The sequence below is a fragment of the Balaenoptera physalus genome (assembly GCF_965194825.1).
Source record: "Balaenoptera physalus genome assembly, chromosome: 10".
NCBI classification, from domain to species: domain Eukaryota; kingdom Metazoa; phylum Chordata; class Mammalia; order Artiodactyla; family Balaenopteridae; genus Balaenoptera; species Balaenoptera physalus.
Genome location: NC_138889.1, coordinates 62,577,865 through 62,598,655, shown reverse-complemented (window position 1 = coordinate 62,598,655; position 20,791 = coordinate 62,577,865). Strand labels below are relative to the sequence as shown.

The following is a 20,791-nucleotide window of genomic DNA, read 5'->3' as shown; positions in this document are numbered from 1 at the left end:
GGCAGCCTCACCAGATACAAGTGAGAAATGTTGAGGTAGGAAAGTAGGAAGGAGACACAGGTGAGCGTGGAAATGAGATGGGGCACTTCAGAGCTCAGTCCAGGACACACTGGAGCAAGCCCTCAATAAGAGGCTGCAGGTGGATGTGAGGACACAGGTGGTGCAGGCCTTACCGATCTGCTGTGGGAATTCTCCTCCCCTGTAGGGAAAAGACTGAAGCTGTGGAGCGTGAAACAGCCCACTGCTCTCCAGGGGGAAGGCTGGTTATTGGCAGAACACGGGTTTCACGGAGGGTTGGCCCGAAAACTCCTGGGTGACTCCCTCTGGCTGGGCGCCAGGATGTCTACATCTGGATCTTGGCAACAAGATCTCAGCAGGGAGGTGGGGGAAGGCATCAGAGGGAACCATCTCACAGTGCTTCTCCTTCTCCTCCTCAGCCAGAAGCTGCCAACTGTGGCTCCAAGGACAATGGCTAGAGGAGCACCATGTCCTTGGCAGGGGCCTGGCATACTTCCCTGTATTTCCACATTAAGCACAGACCCCACCACACCATGGGTGACAAGGCCTTTGCTGAAAGGAACAAAAGGCCACCACTGCCTCCAGAATGGCTTCTTCCACATCTCAGGAAGGTGGCTTTGGGGATGCAGAAACTGAGGGCTGAGGCATTGTGGGCCTACTTCAGGTTCCAGGATCAGCCAGAGCTGCCCTATGGGGGAAGGGGTGACCTCAGGTGGGGGCAGTGAGCTCCCCGTTCCTGCTAGGCAGGGGGGGTGAAGTGGTGGAACAGATGGCAAGTTCAGGGAGGGGAGAGGCAGCCCCTCAGATCAGAATCCTAGCATTCTACCTACACTGCCCCATGGATGGGGTGGTAGTGCTGAACTCGCCCAGGGAAGATGGGCAGACTTAGGGTGGGCACAGAAAAGAGGAGAGGGATGTCAGCCTAGGATGGGGCTGGACCAGACACTTGGAAGTGCCTTCTGCCTAAGGTCGAGGTCATCTCCTGGGATACGGATCAGGCAGCATAAGGTTCTAGAGCCAGTAGAGTCCAATCCCTCATTGTACAGATGGGGAAACAGGTGAGAGAGGGCAGAAACACACCCAGGTCGCACAGTGAGTAAAGGGCAGGGCTGGGCCTATGACCAAGGACTCCTGGTCACTGCCCCACTGGACTAGCTCCTCCTCTTGTAATCTTTCACCTCTCCTCCTCCTCCTCCCCTCCTCCAGCTGGACAGAGGGCTGGGAGGGAAATCTGCAGATACAGCTTGTAACCCTGGGAAGGGATCCCCAGGAATGTGTAATTTCAGCAGGGACAGGTCAGAAGTGACTCTGTGGCTTCCAACTCTGGGGAAGGTTTTACTCTCCTTGGCGCCCTGGCCCAGCTCCCTCACCTCCACCACCCTCCAATCCAGCACACTAGGATCCTCCTTACCAGGAGGCCCGAGCCACCCACTCAGCCCTAATCTACCTCTTCCCCCTTAACTCCCTGCACCTGAGTTGGGGGGGCAGGAGGGGGTGTGACTCAGTGGGATAAAGGCAGCTGCTATATTTGAATGATTACATAAGCCAGCAGGGAAGCAGCTGCAACGTGACTCCATCAAGGTCGGGAGAGAAGTTGCGTCTGGGCCCAGGAGGGAGGATCTCCTCCCTCCATCCTGAGGCTCCAGCCTGGGTTTAGACAGGACTCTAAAAGAACCTGGAGATTGCGAACTAGTTTATGCATTGCCGAACCGCAAGGGAGGTTTTCCCTAGGACTAAGCATGCTGTTCCCTCTCCATCACCTTAGAAAATAAACCTCCTGACTTCTGGAAACCCTAAGGCCAGACCTAGACTAAGCCCCAGATCTTCCCCCAGGAACTCTCTCCAGAAGGAAAGACAGAACGGAAAACACAGTTTGTCACTGATTTAGAAGAGTGCCTGCTGGGGAGGGAACCAGGCATAAAGCCTTGGCTTGCCCGCACCGGCTGGGGAAGACCTGTATTCCTGTTCCAGCTCTACCATTTACTAGTCACCTGACACTGGCAAGTCTATGCCTCAGTTTCTTCACGGATAAAATGAGAACAAAAAGTAACTTTTTTATAGGGTTTGTTACAAGGATTAAATAAAATGACACATGCAAAGCCTTAGCCCAGCAGATGGTGATAAGCCCATTAGGGCTTATCAGCATCGTCATCTCCATCGTCATTACTGCCAACACTAAGGACTGGCTAGAGACCTCCCAGGTGGCTGAAGTGACCCCTTCACCCCACTGACAGCTGATCTGAGTGGAAGGTGGGAGGCCAGAGGAGAGAACTGAGATCTAAGAGTCAGGAGCTCGGCCAGACGTGCTGTGTGCCCCTGGGCAAACCCCTGCCCTCTCTGGCCCTCAGTCTATAAATGAGCCCTCAGGGTCCCCAGCTCTGGAGTTCATGTTTGCAAAAAGATTTTACCCCACTGGGATTAGTGACCTGTGGTAGTGGAAGCTGCAGGAGAGCTGGTCAGGATGGGGGTGATCTGGGGGTGGTATGAGCCGGAGGCGGGCACGGCAGGCAGTGCTGGGCACCAGCACAAGGCCCACCTCCTCAGGGCCTCTTGGCAGCTCCTCCTAGGGGGCTCTGGGGGCCCCCGGAGGAGGAAGGCTATGCCCACCGGGCTTTGTTGCCATGACGCTGGTCTCCATGGTGTTAGGCACACAGCGCTCCCCTCACCCAGGAAGAGGGACTGGAAGTGACAGAAGCTGAGGAGGCTCAGGCCCTGGGCCCCCCTGGCCTGTCCCTCTGTCTCCATCAGTGCCTGTGAGGTCCCCATCCTGTGCCCCTCAGGAGGGAGGGCAGGGAGACAGGACAGCTTCCACCTCAGAGGGTCAAAAGAGTGACACAGAGAGGACTCAGAGTGACTGAGGTGAAGGGAGAGACATGCAGGAGTGCAGAGGAGTGGCAGAGAGAAGGGAAGGGTAGGGAGAGCTGGGGAGACGCAGAAGGGGGAAGGGCGGGGTGGTGGGGAAGAACACACTGTAGTCACGAAGGGGGAAGGGCCTCCCAAGCTGACAAGTGGTGGGAGGCACCATCCAGCCCATCTCTTTGGTCTCAGTGTTTTGAGGTGGGTGGTGGTGGGAAGACAGAGCGGAGGAGGAGGAGCGTGAGGGAGGGGGCCAATTTTCCTAGAGAGCTTTGTGTGCAGGGGCGTTCATACACGTGCAGCGTGTGTGTGTGTGTGTGTGTGTGTGTGTGTGTGTGTGTGGAAGTTCAGGAGCAAGTGTGCAGGCACCACGTGTGTGCAGGGCATGAGTGTGTGTGTGGCATGTGTGTGCCTGTGCCACTGTGTCTCCAGGGTGATAAATACAGCAGTAGGAGCTGTAACCATGGCAGAGAAAATGCGGAAATTTCCACAGGCTGAAAGTGGCATGGGAGAGGGGAATACGCTGGGGTTGAACCAGCTTGGTCTGACCAGGGAACCCTGTCCCTCACAGCTCTTCTCTGGGCCAGTCTCTAGCTGGATGCAAGTGGCCAGGGCACACACATGTGCACGCACGTGTGCACACACACACACCCCCTAAGTTCTTCTGGATGAAAGAACAATCCAGAAGAGCTTCCTGAAGGAGGGGTCATATTGGAAGAGAGGTTGGGAGGTTCATGCCAGCTATCCTTCTATGTATATGACAGACAGACAAACATACCCCAGATCAAAGTCTGGGTCACTCAGGTCACAGAGCTGACTAAAGGAAGCTGGCTGGGGAAGACCCCAACACCAGAGGCATGGGGGACAGGTCCTGGAGTGACAGTGGTGCACTAAGCTCCAACCACAACAGGCTGCTCGCTGCAGGGCCACATCACCTTGCCTGTGGCTCATGCCATTCCCTCTCCCAGAAATATCTCCCTCTCAACTCCACCTGCAGAAACACTGCTTGTCCTTCCAGGCTCACCTCCTCTTCAGAGTCTTTCTTGATCAATTACCCCAACCAGAAGAGCTCCTCCTTCCCCCACGCCACTTATTCATCTGCTCTGGCTCATTGTTCAGTGACGCCCTGAACACACTGTAGGTGTTCAAGAAATGCTTGTTGAATGAAAATATATTGGGCCTGGAAAGGACTCTGGATGCCATGAAGCCTCCCCAGACATATTTGGGAAGGGGTTATCGAGGGACAGTGCTAGGTACTTCACACTTATTAGCTCATTTAATCCTCCCATTAGTGGGTGCTATTAATATCTCCAAAGTACAAAAGAGAACACTGAGGATCAGAGACCTCAGGAACTCAGCCAAATCTAGTTTGTAGATGGGAGTGTCGGCATCTGCCCAGTTGGCATCCACACCCCTGCTTTTCAAAAACAACCAGTTGTGGGCAGGGGGCTTAGGAGCCATGAGAGTATGGGGCCAGGAAAGAAGGTCTCAGCTCCAGGCACCCCTTCCAATCCCCGGGCTCAGGGGGAAGCGGAGAGGAGGCAGGGCCTATCTTCCCTTCCCCGGCCCCATCTTCCCTTCCCCGGCCCCATCGATTTCTTGTGGAGCCCAGGGGTCTCCTGAGGCCCAGCCCTCGAGGGCTGGATGGCTGCTGAATGCTTTGCAGGGTAGGCAGGTTGAGCAGGAAGGAAGCGGAAGAGAGACAGACACCCCACCCCACCTCCCAGCCCCCACTCCCCACCCGGCTCAGCCTCCTCTCCATCCACAATGCCTTCACCCCCAAGCTCTGACTTGCCATAGCCTTCTCTCCCAGGCCTCCCCATGCTCCCCCGACATTAGGCCCTGACTTGGGTTGACCCTGGAAGCCCTGTCCTCCTCCCCCAACACTTCAACCCACCCTCACCCCAACTTGCACCCCCTCCTTACCATGTACAGCTGGAAAGGCTTCCACTCTTCAGGGCCAACTCAGGGGCACCTCCTCCTCCAGGAAGCCTCCTCCCTCTCCAAGAGCTGCTGCCCACACCTCGGCACGTCTGGCTCCAGGTTCTTTATCCATCCCCCTCAAACCAACCTCAAATAATATGTGAACAAACCACCCAGGGTCCCAAGAGACCCCATATCTACAAATCTTTGTGACAAAGACCAGCAGAGCCTCCTGCCCTAATCCACTCAACACTGTTGTCTTTACCATAATTCATTAAGGTTGAGGCCCCGAAGACTCCTGTTGGGATGTCATCCCTGATCCCCAGGAAAAGCACTTTAAGCATCATTAACTCTTGACAGTCCAGATCCCCTTTCCCAGGGGACAAATGGGGCCACTTATGAGAGCAGACAGCAGAGTTGGAATCAGGAAGGGAGTGGAGGAAGGAGAACACCCCAAAATGGGGCAGTGGAAATGGACCTCAACCCTGATTCAGAAGAGCTGTGTGACCTTGGGCAAGTCACTTCCCTTCTCTGGCCTTTCTTCCTCTGCCAGGAGACAGTACGTAGAGTACACAGGCACTGACCCACAAAGGCCTTTCCTCTCTCCTTCGGGTTCCAACGGCCTGGGAGTCCAAAGCACTTCTTGTATTGTGCTGCCTTCCAGAGTATCACCAGCCCTGGGGTCAAAGGCAGGGAGGGCCAGGTCTCACCCCACACTCCAACAGAAGACGTGGGGCCCTCCAGAACCTGTTCTGGGACCCAGCAATGTTGAGTTGTCCGTGGCTGCCCCCTGGTGGCCCAATGCGGTCATTGCAGCCTGTCCCTGAGCTGGGGCAAGTGACACTTGGCAGCCTAGCGGGGGAGCGCCTCCAGTCTCACCCACCCCCTCTCCGGGCCTCAGGGTTAGCTGGTCAGTCCAAGGTCAGATCCAGGGAAGAATTCCAGCCCCTGAGCACTTGAACAAGGGTTTTCTCCTGGCTGCAGGTGGAATGGTCAGCCTGGCCTGGAGCAGCCCACCTAGGGCAGGACAAAAGTGGGAGACTCAGGGGGCTTAGTCCAAGACTGTGAAGCCGGCCAGAGAACCCATTCCAGTCCGGCATCTACCTCCCCTTCCCGAGAGACAGGAACAAGGAACCTGGAGTCCAGGCACCAAGACCACCACCTGCATCCAGGCTTCCCCACTGAACTGGATCAGTGAGAAGTCATGGGACCCACCCCCCACCCACTTTGCCCAGCTCCAGTGGCTGAGGCTGAGGCTGGGAGGTCAGCCTGTTTGCCCGCTGGGCCCCTGGAGAGAGGCCGGTAATGAGGCTCTAGGCAGAGGCGGAATGTGGTATCTGGCACCTTCCCAGCGAGTCCCCAATTTGTCTCTGAACGGCTCGTTATCGCTCCCCACTTGCCAGGGTCTTGTCTTCTTGGAGATGGCCAGGCAGTGGCCAGTGAGGGCAGCTTCCTGGTCCAAGGCTGGGCACCTCTGAAGGGGTGTGCACAGGAGCCAAGGGTAACCTGAGGACCTTCTTCCTAATTTAATAAAGCTCCTGTCACTCCCTCTGTGACCTTGTGTCTCTAGAAGGGCTGATGACGAGCTACCCTGAGTCACTCATGTGCCACACAACCAGCTCCTGGCTCAGAATCAGACTGCAGCAGGGAGAGGGACTCAGTCTAGCTGGGGTCTGTCCTGGTCAGAGTCAGGACCACCAATCCCCACGCCAGCTGCACAGGAGTACAATGAGGACAGCTTGGAGCCAGCCTGGGGCTCTGTCTGGGGCAGGGGGAGAGTATCTGAACAGCTGAGGGCCTGGAGACAGCAGGGTCAGGTCCCCAGCTTCAGGATCCAAGGCACTCACCTCTGGACCGCCTGTCCTCCTGTCCCCTCTTACCCTGGGACATCCGAAACCCCCAACCAATCATAGACCTCAGCACCAGGGGATAAAATATACAGATATATTTATATTATCAAAAGGTCCCCAAAGTGGGGAAGGGGCACCGGGCAGCCTAGGCCCTCCCAGTAAGCCCAGACCAGAAGGGGGGCTAAAGTCCCCCAAGTCCAGTTCTCAGCCCTGTATACATTTACCCAAGAGCTCCCTCCCCACCCCAGCTGAGTGCTCCTTTAGAGCTGTTCTGGAGTCTGTGGCAAAGGGGTGGGCTCCCTTCCAGCGGGGGCCCCAGGGCCTTGAGCCTCTGAAAGGATGGTAGTCCGCCAGAGTGCCTCACTGATGCCCATCTCTCCAGCCCCTTAAACTCAGGGTGTGTGACCCGGGTGGGGAGCAGGCCAGGCCAGGAGAGCTGAGCACCTGGACAGAGCAGGTAAGGGATTCCTCCTCAGGCAGACCCTGCTGCCTGCCCCCCATGTCCTGGCCAGGGAACCCCAGGCTGCAGTCAGGATGAGGGGTCTGGGGATGCGGCTTCCTCATGCGCCCCCTGCTGGCTCACACCAGGCACGCAGGGCATGAGGGTGTCTGCCCACGAAGGCTTCACGGTGGCAGAGTCCCACCTGCGATCAGACGTTTCGGAGGAGCTGTGGGAAGGCACAGAAGTCCAGATTCCATGAGCACGTTGTGAAGACTCACAGGGAGCAGGGGCCAGGGGCCAGCAGAGAGGGGTCTCCCGTGAACCAGGTGAACCAAAGGGGCCTGTCAGGACTCCCACTGAGGACGGAGGGACAGGGCCGGAGGGCACTCAGAGAGGAGAAGCTGAGGTGAGTCAGGTGGAAGGCAGGCTCCAGCCAGGTCCCCAGCCGCCTGCCCACAGGAACGGAGAGCCACTCACAGAAAGGGGGTCCGCAGTAAAGGCAGCCACGCTCCGGCGCATCTCATTCTCACTGCCGCGCAGGGGGATCAGCGAAACGCTGCCCAGCCGGACCTCAGGCACCGCCCGGGACACGCGCGAGGGTTCTGAGGGCCACACCAGGCCGTCGTGCTGGGCAGCAGGGGAAAGGAGGGGTGTTGGGGCCTGGGCTCGGTTCGCTGGCCTAGACACTCAGCTCCGGATCCACCCACCCTTCCCAGAAATGCCTCCAGCTATGATCTGAGGCGAAACCCTCAGCTTTGATCTGAGCCGATATGAGAAGCAGCTGTTAGGAGAACATGACTGTATCCCCGGCAAAACCAAGCCAATTACGTTACTCAACAACCCTCACTTCCAGGTCCACAAACAAACCGCTCCAAGAACGCAGTGCCAGGAAAACAGTTCTAGAGGAACATGTCTGCTTCCTTTCACCAGGAACCAAGAAAACTCTAGAATCTGCTCTGTTTCCCTTTAGACTTTGACTACCAGGAAGCTCAGGGCTAAAAGAGCTCAGCCCAAGCCCTGGTACAGTTTTGTCTCCCTTCTCCCCAAACAATTCTGAGCTCTCATTTTAAAAACCTGTTTTGGGATTTCCTTGGTGATCCAATGGTTAAGAGTTCGTGCTCCCACTGCATGGGGCACGGGTTCGATCCCTGGTCAGGGAACTAAGATCCCGCATGCCGCAGGGCCAAAAGACAAACAAACAAACACCTATTTTAAGTCCAACCCACCCCTCTAGCCCTGCTCTGGCTTCGAGTCCTCCCCAGCCTGTTCCCACCTGGCCCACTGCAGCAGCTACCTCACTGGGCTCCTCACCTCCAGGCTCGGCCCTTCAGCCCATCCTCCCCTGCACGCCGCACCCAGAATGAACTCTCAGACTCAGACTCAACCCTGCGCACCACTCTTGCTTAAAACTCTCCCTTCAAACTGCCGACTAGGTCAAGTTCAGTTTCCTTGGCATGGCCTTCAAGACTGAGATTTTACTCCCAACTTCGTTTCCAGTGCCAACTTCTAGCATGCCTGGCTTCTCCCTTTACACCCTGTCGGGCAATCCTGCTACGCCTGTGTGCAAAACTGTTCCCTCTGCCTCGAAGCCGCCCCACCCCCGCCTTTGCTTGGTGAACGCTCCCTCATCCCCAAAGATTCAGCTTCCACGATACCTCCTCCCTGCTGCCTTCCACACCTCACCCACCACCTCCACGAGGTAGGGTCCCTGGCTTCCCTCTGTCACCACAGCACTGGGCTCTAACAGGCTCCTTCTGGGTCTGTTTTCCTTTCCACGTGGGGAGTGAGTGCCCGAGGGCAGGGGTCTGCACCCTTTGTCTCTAGCATGCCTGGCTCAGGGCTGGACCAGAGCAGGTACCAGGAAGGGTTTACGTGAGAATGAACGAACAAGTGGATTAAAAGCAACTCAACATCCTGAAGCAATCGGTGGCCTGAACAGTGAAGAAGCACTCATACCCCTTCTCTGTAATGGAGGCCTCCCGGGACCCACCCCACACCCCGCGCCTGGTACCTGCATGAAGAGGAAAGTGGCGAACCACTCCCGGAGCTCCATCTGCGTCTCACAGCACAGGTACCTACAGGGTGAGGCACAGGTCTGGATGCCGCCAGGGCCTGGCTGAGCAGGGATACCCTACCCTGTTCCCCCGCCTAGGGTCTCGGGGGCAGGGCCCAAATCTGGACAGTGAGGGGACCCAACAAAGGGGGACATGCTACCATCTCTCCTCGGCCTGGGGCCCTCACTCACCACTGCTGCTTCTCGTGTTTCTCCGTCTCGTGCACCACCGTGAAGCCCCAGCTGCAGAGAAGGGGCAGGTGGGATCACTTGACAGCCCAGAGAGGCCTCACAGCCCCGGTGAGAGCCTAGGACAGAGCCCAGAAGCCTGGGCCAGGGCTGGGGGCAGAGTTCAAGTCCTTCTGCGGGCACAGCACATCCCGGCCTCTGCCTCTTCCTCTCACGGCCCTGCCAGCCTCCCAGGGCCTTGGCTCCCCCACCCCCCAGCCCTATCCCCCAGAGAGAAGCAGGCACAGCCAGCGGGTAAAAGGCGAATGCCAGAAACCCCAGCCTAGTGATTGCAGTTAATAACAGTTAATAGTGGCTATGCATCACTTTTCAACTTTTAAAACGTACAACCATATCAATTATACTTCACTTAAAAAAAGAAGGAAAAAAACCCCATACAACCACCCTTTGGAACAGGCGTGCCATTATTTTCCCCATTCCTCAGATGTGGGAAGTGAGGCACAGAAAGGTCCCAGAGTTAGTCAGTGACTAACTGGATTTCAATCCAGGCCAATGGTTCTTAAACATGAGCAAGCATCAGAGTCCCCTAGGTGGCTTGTGACAGCACAGACTGCTGGCCCCACCCCCAGAATACATGATTTAGCAGGTCTGGGGTGGTACCCAAGAATTTGGGTTTCTAATGTGTTTCCAGGTGCTGCTGCTGCTGCTGGGCTGGGAGACCACACCCTCAGAACTATGAGCCAGCCCCTGTCAAGTTCACAGCCCTCAGCTGTGCCTCCCCCATCAGTTCTGAGCCCTGCAGGCCCTAGTTGTGGACCCACCTCCCCAGCCCCAGCTCACCAGGTGGGTGGCCGGAGTTTCTTCTTCACTCCCAGGTAGACTTTGAGACTCCTGACGGGCCACTCCTTCTCAGGCCGGTGACTCTGGGTGGGGGAGGGCAGAAGCAGCAGGAACTTCAGTCAGTCAGGGTGGGCACTGGGGCAGATCTCCCAACTGGGTGCCTCCCTCCCCCCTCTCCCCAGCCCCTCTACATCCCAGGAGCCCTCCTCCAGAAAGCCTTCCTGACAAAGCCCTCCCTGCTCACAATCTAGCTCAACAGAGCCCCCAGGCCTCTCTCCCTGCCCCAGCATCAGACAGTCAACCCTTGTCCCCAAGGCAGCTGGATGTCCACAGCAGTTGATTCCCAGTCCCTCCCTGCTGCCCCGCAAATCGAGAACTGATATGTATCAATATCATCGGCTGATCCAGATTGTCTGCAGAGGGACAAGTCTGCACATTGCACATCACCCTTTGGCACCAAACTGAATGAGTGTACAGGAGCTGAGAGCCTCGGCTGTCTGTTTGTCTCAGGTTATTTATTCTTCACCCTTCCCTGCCCCATGGAGGCTCCAGGGTTGACTGTGTGAACAGAAGGCTTGTGAGGTGAGCAGTTACTGGCTCTTTGGTTCCACGAAGTGAAGGCTAATGACTCAAGCTGAAGCAGAATGGCCGTTCGGTAGACCACAGGAAGAACGTCCCAGTGGTCTAGGGCAGGAAGCGACAGACCAATGTATTGGGGAGGGGCACCAGATCACTGACATGCTCATCTCTGGTCCCCGCCTCTGCAGATGGGTCTGGGCTTGGAAGGAGCAGGCTGGCTCAGAGGCAGGGGGATGGGAGCAATGACCTCCAGTGAAGAAGTGGGTTGGAGGTCAAGCTAATGAGCCTTCCTCCTGCTCTGGGAGCCACTTGCTTGAAACCCTGCCCCCACCAGGCACCCCTGGTGCCAACAGGGACACCAGGGTGGATGGCAGGACAGGGGGACTCACAACCGAAACTGGGGGTCAAAGATTGAGCCACCTCTACTGTTCCCCACCATTGCTCCCAGCCACCCCCAGGCATGGCTCCTCAGCAGGAACAAAAAGAGGGGACTAGGGGATGACTAGGGGATGGCCAGGGAGATGGAGAATTTCGGGAATTGGTGGACTTCCCTGTGAGGTCACAACAGGATGGGCTGCCTAGGGAATCAGTGGAGACTTCGGTGCTATCACAGGGGGTATAGTTTAAGAAGGGCTTATTAGGAACCTTTACCCTGCTTTCACCCCCAGTCCTCCTAATGACCAAGCCCCTGATGGGGGAGCCCCACATCTCCTGCACATAGCAGGACAACGGCTATGTGCCCAAGAGGGCCAGAACAAGGTGAGCCGCGGGCACAGGATGATCAGGGCTGCAGGCAGGGAGGAAACTGGGCAGAGATAAGGAAATCAGGCTGCTGATATGGGAGAAACAACATCTAGGGAGAATACAAGAAAGAAGAGGCCTGCATGCAAACAGGGAAGACAAAAGGCTGAGAGCACTGAAGAAATCAGACTGCAGTTGGAAGAAACCAGGCAGCGGGAATGGAAAGACTGAGACAGAGGCCGTAAAAGAAGTTAGGCTGCAGGCGTGGAAAACATCCAGCTCGGAGCACGATAGGAGAAAGGATGTGGGGGAAACTGAGCTGCAGGTACAGAAGGAATCAGGCTGAGGGAATGAAAAGCAGACAGTGGGCTTGGAAGAAGTTGGGCTGTGGGTGTGAGGGGAAGAGAACTAAAAGCAAGGAGTAAAGTGAATCCAGAGTGGGCGGAGCCGGCCCAGGCGTGTGACAGGAACGGTGGTTGCAGTCAGGGCGTGGAGAGGATTAAGGGAATGGAGGCGGTCAAGACAGGCTGTGGCTCCTTCAGAATCAGAAAAAACAACCCTCAGGCCGCTACTTCCTCAGGTACTGGTGCGTGTGGCGTGTACGTGGCAGGCTTATGATGTGAGCATGGCCAAGACAAGAAGGTTGAGGGGGACTTTGGGCGGCAAGGGGAGCGTCAGTCAATGTAATCTTCATTTCTGATCAAACAGCTCATGTTGGCAGCATCTCCGAGGTATAAGGTCACTGGCAGGGAATGAAGTTCACTCCTTGACGCTCAAAGACCTCTGCTGGAACCAAGATCTTTCTAGAATGTGCTTTTCCCAGGGGCCTCAGGGTCTTTAACAATGGGAGACTCCAGGACGAGGCTTGGGTGTTCACATAGCCTGAACTGCCAGGGACTGTCCCAATTTCAAATCTTCTGTCCTGTTGCCCCATAAGCTAGCAAATATCAGAATCACCAACACCTCAGTAGCCAAAACACACCTTCCCAGGGCTCCTGTGAGACCAGGTGCCGGCTGCCACTGGGGAGAGCACCATCTAGCCCTGCGCTGACCAGCCTTTGCTGTGAGGCCTTGATTCCTATATTTCAAGGAATAAAAAGCTGAAGCTTTGAGGCTAACAAATCTGGGTTCGAGTCCCAGGCTACCACCTAGAGATGGCCCTGGGCAAGTCACCTGAAGCCTGCTTTCTCACCTGTGAAAAAGGGACAATACCCCTCCACACAGGACAGTAGTGAGATTACATGTCCCAGTATGTGAAAGGCTGGGCACCAAGCCTGGTTCGATAAACATTAGATCTGCTTCTTTCTAGCTCTGCTGCCTCCACTCCTCCGTGTCAAGGGACCAGCAGCTGCTTTTCCAGGTGCCTCAGCCATTCTCCCTCCTCCCTGCCCGCATTGATGGTCTAGTTCTATTCCAAAGGGCTAAGCAGCCCTAGAGGGAGAGGGCCAGGGAAATAGCATCCAGAACCAAGGGAAACTGACTGGAGGGGTGGATGGGCCCAGAAGTAAGGATGTGATCACAGAGGGAGGCAAAGGAGAGAAGACGAGGCATTCCCCACAAGGGTCAGCAGGAGCCCAGGCTGCATTAATAGAGGTATAATGTGCAAAGAGAGGGAGGTGAGGGTCCTGCTCTATCTGCTGGGCTCCCACGGCAGCCAGGTCTGTCCAGACGTCCTCAGGAGACGCAAGGGGCAGAAAGGGCGGGAGACGCTGGTAGGAGCTCAGGCTGGACCCCTGGGCTTAGAAACACGTTTCTGTTGCCTGTCTCTGCAGAGCATCTATATTCTGTGGCACCCAAGGCACAGCTGGGATCCACAGGGGTGTCATGGGAGGCAGATCTCAGCTGAACCTGAACAGTGATACTCAGTATCATTCTAGGGATAGAGCAGCACCAAGGGAGGAGAGGACGAACTCCCCTCTCCCAGGGTGTGCAAACAAAGGCTGGCGACCAGCTCGGGAGGCTACTACAGCTGGGGAATACACCACAAGCCTCTGTAGTCCTGCTCTTGCGTTTCAAGATAAGGGCAGTAGCAAGGACATTCTAATAGCCCTGGAACTCTCTCCAGGGCTGGAAAGAGGGTGGTTCCAGGGGTGACAGGAGGTGAAGATCAGAGCTCTAATTCAAACCTAGGGGCTTCCGTTAACTGGCTCCACAGCCTCCACCCTGAATCTTTTGGAAAAGTCTAGAGCATCGCACTGATGGGGGACCTTATCTTGGGGGAAGGACTCTGGGATAGGGTTGGGGATGAAGAGAAGGAGCCTAGGCCACAAGCCCTAGGGTGGAGGCCGGGAAACCATGCCTGGAGACGGCCAGGAGCTCTGGCTGTGTCCCCATGCTCCCACTAGGCTCACTTGGCCCCCAGGAGGTGTAAGGCAGCTGGCAGTTGACCCACAGCTACTCACGGTCTCAGGGGCCCCGCTCCATGGCCTCTGGCTCTGTTTGATAGAGGATCAGGGTTACGGAAGAAGGAGGCCCAGGTCCAGAGCTAGGACAGTGTGTGTAGTGGTGCATGGCGGGATGTGGCTTGTATGCTGGGGCAGCGGGGGCAGTGCTAGGACGGAGATGGCGTCTGGTCTGGGAGGACGCCCGGCATGTGGACAGCATGGGCATGGAGTGGGCCGGGATGGGGTATGGCCTATAAAGCAACAAGGCATGCACAGGCCACAACTTGGGGCTGTCACCACGTAGCATGTTCTTGTGGGTGCCGTGACCAGGCACAGGTGAGCAGCACACGCCTGATGTGATGGCATCCAGGTACCAGGGCCTAGTAGGGCTCCAGGGCAAAGCCATGTGATCACCGAGAGCCACAGCAGGAGGGTCTCTGAGAGTCCACAGCTCCCCCCAACTGCCGTGCCACCCCAAGACCCCGCGATGGGGATGCTCCCATTGTTAGGCCCAGGGGGACACTTGTGCTCGGGTGTCTGAGCGCACGCGGGTGCAGATGCCCACCTCGGGGCAGGACCCAGCAGGATCACGTACCCGGACCTCCTTGTAGAGCCGCAGGCAGCTGCTGTTGAGGATGAAGTAGCGATCGTGGAAGCCACCTGAGGGCAGGCCCAGGCCCAGGAGGCTGCGGTCCTCTCGGAACTTCATCATGCCGTGCTTGGTTTCGCCCACATGGCTGGCTGGGGGAGGAGTGGAGTGGGCACAGGCTGCACCAACCCCCTGCCCACAGACACAGACACCCAGGGCAGGGTCCCAGGATGAAGGACACTGCTCCATCCTGCCCCAGCCTCCGAAGAGGCCTGCCCGCCTGGCGCCCTCTGCCTGAGCTGTTCCTGCCTGGCGCCACCAGATCTCGCCCCAGCTCTGGATGGAGGGACCCACCACCAGGTTGCCCAACCCTGTAGGCACCACCCATCCAGGGACACCACCTACCTAGGTACAGCAGCATGGCCTCCATGGACTGGTGCTTCTTCACCACCAGGTAGCTGTCCGTGCCCAGCCCATGCAGGATGGGCAGCACCTTCTCCGCAAAGTGCAGGGGGCGCTCTGGGGAGAGGGCACACCGTCACCAGGGCCACTTGGCCTGACAGCACTGAGGGCTGGCCCACGGACACACATCACCTACGTGCCCAAGGGCACCGTCCACTCCCTCTGCCTCCTAGCGCCACATCGCTGCCCTGACCACCTCCCACACCCAACACATGTGGCCGGGACCAAACCTGCTCCAACCCAACATGTCCAAAACCAAGCCGGTGATATTCCCTGTGTGTCCTCATCAGGGAAACCGGCACCACCCCCCAGGCCACCCAAGCCAGAAACAAACCCTCCTCCCTCTCAGCCTCCATGTGTCGAATCTCTCAGCTTCTGTCCATCTCCTTGCAGCCACCCTGGCCCATGATCCCATCTTCTTGGACCAATACTGTGGCCTCTGAAGCAGTCTCTGCTGTGTGCTCTCATCCCCTCTCCCCACGTCTCTCTACCCAGCAGTTAAGGAGCAATCTTTTCAAGCTCCCAACCACTAACCCTTCAATGGACTTGCATTGTTGTCAGGCCCTGAGGGAGGCCTCCGCCTCTATCTCCAGCCCCATCCCGTGCCACAACCTCTCACTGCCCTTATCTTAAGCTCCTTGAAAGGATGGTGTCCCTAGCCACCACAGGGCCTTTGCCCATGCTGTTCCCACTGCCTCGAAGTACTTTCCCCTCCTCTTCACCAAGGAACCCCTACTCTTCCTTAACCTCCTAACCCAGGGACTCCAAAGCCAAAGACCCTGTTATACACTCTGCTGACGGACTTCCCTAGTGGCGCAGTGGTTAAGAATCCACCTGCCAATGCAGGAGACACGGGTTTGATCCCTGGTCTGGGAAGATCCCACATGCCGCGGAGCAACTGAGCCCGTGCGCCACAACTACTGAGCCTGCGCTCTGGAGCCCATGCTCCGCGAGAAAGAAAAGCCACTGCAATGAGGAGCCCGTGCACCGCAAAGAAGAGTAGCCCCCGCTCACCGCCCGCCACAACTAGAGAAAGCCCGCACAGCAACAAAGACCCAATGCAGCAAAAATAAATAAATAAATGAATAATAAAAATTTTAAAAAAGCTCTGGTGGCATTGTGGCCCTTTCCTTCACAGCAGTTAACACTGCTGTAGTTGTGCGTTTACTGGTGTGATCATGGGACTAGTGTCTCTATTCCATACCAGACTACCCCCAAGAGGGTAGGGACTGTGTGTCTGGCTCCCCTGCCCAGTGCCTGGCACTCAACAAATAACAGTAAAACAAATGAACAGATACGCCCTCATCCTCCACTGCCACTGAGACCATCCTTCACCCTAAAATGCCTTTATCACTCCCCTTCACCACGATGGCCCCTTCACCACACCACCAGCACCACCCCACCCCACTCCTTCTGCATGTTCATCACCACCCACTACCCACCTCACCACCAATGCTGTCACTCACAATCCCACTATCAAATTCAGCATCTCCACCCTTGCAAGCAACACCATTCTCACCGACACCTGAGAAAGCGCCATAGCCGACACCATCTACCCCTTCACAGTCCCTTCCATCAGCCACATCACCTGAACCCCTGTCAGCACATCACCACCACCATCACTGGGATCACAGCATGACAGCAACATCCATCATCTAAAACCCCCTTTGCCACCACTGTCAGCACACTGTGGGGTAGAGGAGGACAGACTGGGGCCGCCCCATTTCCTGCACCAATCCTGTGGTCACCCACCTGCCTCCTCCCTCTCGTTGACCTCGAAGCAGGTCCAATAGTCCTTCTCCCTGATGCCCACATTCCTGCGATCCAAGATCTCCAGGGTGAGCTCCTCAGCTGTCATGGATGCTGGGATCTGTGGGGACCCAGGAGGAGGAGGAGATCAGCCTACCCCATCCCCAGCCCCTGCTCTGCCACAACCCTGCTGTGTGATCCAGGGGCCAAGCCCACCCCTCTCAGGGTCCTCTGGAGTCCTGGGATGCAGGGGGGTGTCTGAGTGGTCCTGATGAGCTAGGTGGGGAGAAGGGAAAGAGACAGGCCCTGGCACCAGCCAGATACAGGTCCCAAACCAGGGCTTCCCTTAGCATGGAAGCTGTGCTCCCCTGGTCATCTGAGCCTGTGCCCAGCCCAGCCTGACTCTCCCGGCCCCTTAGCTTCTAGGTCCCTGGCCCTCACCTTGACATGTTGCTCTGTCTCCGCCTTCTTTTCCTCCAGGTACACAGTGCAGATGAAGTCACCGGCGTGCTGTGGGGAGACAGGGCTCAGCTGGAGGCCTGGGGAGCAGGTGCAGGCGGCTGGCCTGAGCCCCCCACCCCAGGCCCTGTCCTTCACCTGAGTCCCACTAGCAGTGCCAGCCACACGCATCTTCACAATGGCAGTGATCTCCTCCCGCTGCTTCCTCAGCTCCTCCTCATCCACCTGGGAAAGGGAGAGGGACAGGGACAGATGGTCACTGCCGCCCAGGGGCTGAGTTCTGCCTTCCACTGCCCACTGGCTGGGGACGCACACTAAACACCATCACATAGTGGCTGATGAGGTCTTCCACCACGCGGCCGGCCTTGTAGTCCTGCCCATCTGTCTGGAAGAGTGTGGGCCCAAACACAATAGCCAGGTTGTGTGTGTTCATCTGGTTCGTGTCTGAGAAGCACTGGACGCTGGACAGGGAAGGAGGGAAGCCTTGAGGAGTCAGCCCAGAACTTCCCCACCTCACCTTCCCAATTCCTGACAAGCCCATGAGTGGCCCCTGGAGAGAGGCCAGGGAAGGTCCCAGTCAGAGAGGACAAGTAGTTAAGGAGACGAGGGGACAGTCTTTCTGGCCATGTCTTGGGTCCTGGGGAGAAGTAGCGCTGGGAAACTGAGAGATCTGTCCGCCAGCTGAAACCGCCTCTATTCTCCCACCCTGCAGGAAGTAAGCTGGGGGACAAAGTGTCCAAGACCAGAGCACATCATAAGGCAACATTCAGTTCCCAGGCCCACCTGGTTCCCAGGGGAGAACAGTCAGCCAGATTGGGAATAGAAGAGTCTTTTCTACCCCAGCCCCCCAGTAGTGCCGCTTCTCACCAGTACAAGTGGCTGATAAGGGCTTTCACCGTGGCCCGGTTGACTGGGGGCAGATGCGCCAGTAGCTCTCGGTACCTGGAGACCTTCTCCTCTTCATCCTCAATCTCTGGGTGGGGGGAGATGGATCAGGTCAGGAACCCTCTTGTAACCACCTCCCCTGTCCCACCCCTCTGGCTGCCCTGCCTCTCATCCTAGGTGACACCACTCCCTGCCCCTCTCCAAGTCAAATCAGGCCAGTCATGCAGCAAAGACAAAGAATTCTCCAAGGGACCCTGGCTCTGTATAGAGTGACAATGGGAATAAGAAGAAAGGAGGGAGAAGGACTGGAGCCCACCACTGGGGCATACCTAGTCCAAGTGCATGATGGGGAGGGGAGGGAAAACTGAGATCAGAGAGTACAAGTCAGCAGCACTGGCCTGGTCTCAGGCTGGGCACGGGCTGCAGGGCCCACCTGAGGCCTCTAGCCAGGCTAGGCGCTGGACTCGAGTAAAGAGCCCATCGGGCAGATCTCGCAGGAAGCGCTTGAGCGCCGAGGAGACGTCGTCCACGTGCTGCTCGCCCTCCTTGAGGCGCACAGAGCGAGCGTCCAGCCGCAGGCTCTCCAGCAGCCGCTGTGTCTTTGATGTCTGCCCACATTTGCGGTAGATGCCCTCAGACGTCAGGCCTGGAGAGGGGTGGGGCTGAGCTGGGGGCGGAGCCAGACGTGAGGGGCCAGGAGCATTGGTCAAGGGGAGGGCCTCACGGCTTTCAGGGAGATCCCAGGAAGGCGAGGCTTGGCCTCTGGGGCAGGAGGTAAAAGTCTCTCGAGGTGGGGAGGGGCGGGGCCTGTGCCACGGGGGCGGGGCTCACCGCACTGAGTGATGTAGTCCACACAGCGGTACACAATCACCGGGATATCCGAGTCTCCAAGCTGCTGCTCCGACAGCGTGTCCCCTGAGCTGGCCGCTGCTTTCTGGATGGCTCCCAGCCAGCCCGTGAAGTCCAGCCGCCGCTCCCCCTGGATGTACAGCGTCCTGGGCCAGGGAGTCAGTCACTTGGGAACCTACCCCTGCCCCACCCCTCCCAGGCCTGTCAGACTTTCCAGGCTTCTCAGAGCCCCTCAGGGAGGCCAGAGCTCACCTCCGTCGCTCCACCAGCACCAGCACCTGGTTCTCGCTGTCCCCCTGGACGGCTGTGGAGGGATGGGTTGAGGTGAGGCCTGTTCATGGTCCACAGCCCGCTCCCTGCTGAGGCTCTCTGGGTCCACACACCCCTGGGACACACCCACCAACCCCTGGGGTGGCTGAGATGCACCCCAAGGACAGGAGAGGACGTGAGAGGGCAGGTTGGCTCCTTCTGGCCAGGCTAGGGTAGAGTTCAAACTTCTGGGGAGGGGCTGGGGCCTGGGAGCCCAGGATAGGGTGCCCTGGAGATTGGGGCCCAGGTCCAGGTGTACGCACAAAGCTCCTGTAGTTTCCGAAGCTGCAGCGGCTCCTCGCAGGGCCCCTCTGGGAAGACAGCATGGAGCTCGGAGCCGATGAGGGAGAACCAGCCCTCCTGGGCCCGCTGTAGGCTCAGGCCAGCTTTGTAGGGTAGGCGCCCAAGCCTTTCAAAATCCCGGGCCAGCAGATCCTCAGCCAGGGGAGGCACGAATGCCTGGTGGGGAGGCCAGGGAAAGGGGAGATAGCCAGGGAGGCTGCATCAGCCAACAGCACTGCCCACCCTGGATACCCCAGCTCTTTGGCTTGTGGGCATGTACTTGTTTTCCACCCAGCTGTCTCCTCTCTCTCCCCCAGGGCAGAACCCAGCACAGTGAACTAAGTTGGGTATCATGTCCCACTTCATACTCACTCAGATATGCCCTCCTCTGGAACACCTTCCCAGACACCATTAGGGATGTCCCTTCTCTGGGGCCACACGGCACCAAGGCATTCTTGCCCTCTGTTGTAGCACCAATTACAGTTTTTGCTGTTTGGACCCCATCTGTCTCCCCTACCAGCATGGGAGCCACTGAGGAGCTGGGATCAAGACCGGTTCATCTGGATCCCCGGGGCTCTGAGGACTGACTGTCAGGAGGCTCACAGGTGACTGATCGATGAACAAGAGAATGAGAGTCACAGGCCCTCACGGCACAGGAGAGCCAGAGGGCACCTGATTCTAGTCCCCAGGGCAGAGCTCTCCTCTGCAGCCTTCCTGCCTCCTTCCTCCAGGACAAGGCGCTCCCCCTGGAGGCAGCACTGTCCATCCTAGGATGGCTCTGCCTGTCATTCATTATTAAACATATATTGAGCACCTAGGGAGTGCAAGGCCCACGGCCCTCCTTCCACATAGTTGAGATAGGTCTCCTGACCTCCCCCACCACCAGGGAGCTGCAGATCACATCAGGGCCTTGGCTCTGTGTCTGCTGCCCTCCATCCAGCCCCTGATCCATGTGGTGGGGAAGCTGGGATACAGGGGATTGGCCAGGAGGTCCTACCCTGGGCCCTGACAGACTCCTCCCACACCCGCCTGCTCACCCAGGCCCACCTTAGCAATGCACTTGACCCACTCACGAGCCAGCTCTGCGCTCTCCAGCCCAAACAGGTACAGCCGCTCTCCTTCTGTGTACACCTCAAAGGTGTGCTCAAAACTGTAGATACACAGGCCAGGATTCAGGCCCACTCCACCCAGCACTGCCCCCTCACCCGCCACACTGCCCTTGTGACTACCCTTCCCCTGGCCCCCTACGAGGTGGGAGAAAAGCCTTAGGCTAGGGCCTCGGGAAGCCTGGTTTAGCCCCTGCCAGCCCCAGCTTGCTGTCCGACCCTGGGG

The 20,791-nt window shown here is 57.5% G+C and overlaps 1 protein-coding gene across 6 annotated transcripts in view; it reads right to left on the bottom strand.

Moving 5' to 3' along the window:
* Positions 1-6,727: 6,727 nt before the first annotated feature.
* ARAP1 (ArfGAP with RhoGAP domain, ankyrin repeat and PH domain 1) overlaps positions 6,728-20,791 on the bottom strand; it is a 62,908-nt gene continuing 48,844 nt past the window's right edge. For 5 of the 6 annotated variants that reach the window (XM_082411232.1, XM_082411231.1, XM_082411233.1 and 2 more), the window contains 18 exons: positions 20,507-20,609; positions 19,441-19,636; positions 19,121-19,172; positions 18,851-19,014; positions 18,453-18,665; positions 18,002-18,107; positions 17,448-17,595; positions 17,273-17,359; positions 17,117-17,185; positions 16,679-16,796; positions 14,870-14,983; positions 14,471-14,616; positions 13,894-13,926; positions 10,172-10,254; positions 9,335-9,385; positions 9,101-9,164; positions 7,567-7,716; positions 6,728-7,315 (listed from right to left, as the gene is read on the bottom strand). In XM_082411232.1, the coding sequence (XP_082267358.1) occupies positions 7,298-7,315; positions 7,567-7,716; positions 9,101-9,164; positions 9,335-9,385; positions 10,172-10,254; positions 13,894-13,926; positions 14,471-14,616; positions 14,870-14,983; positions 16,679-16,796; positions 17,117-17,185; positions 17,273-17,359; positions 17,448-17,595; positions 18,002-18,107; positions 18,453-18,665; positions 18,851-19,014; positions 19,121-19,172; positions 19,441-19,636; positions 20,507-20,609 (1,915 nt within the window). In that variant the 3' untranslated portion in view covers positions 6,728-7,297. The remainder of the gene's footprint in view (positions 7,316-7,566; positions 7,717-9,100; positions 9,165-9,334; positions 9,386-10,171; positions 10,255-13,893; positions 13,927-14,470; positions 14,617-14,869; positions 14,984-16,678; positions 16,797-17,116; positions 17,186-17,272; positions 17,360-17,447; positions 17,596-18,001; positions 18,108-18,452; positions 18,666-18,850; positions 19,015-19,120; positions 19,173-19,440; positions 19,637-20,506; positions 20,610-20,791) is intronic. The other variant, XM_082411230.1, reaches the window with a different exon arrangement.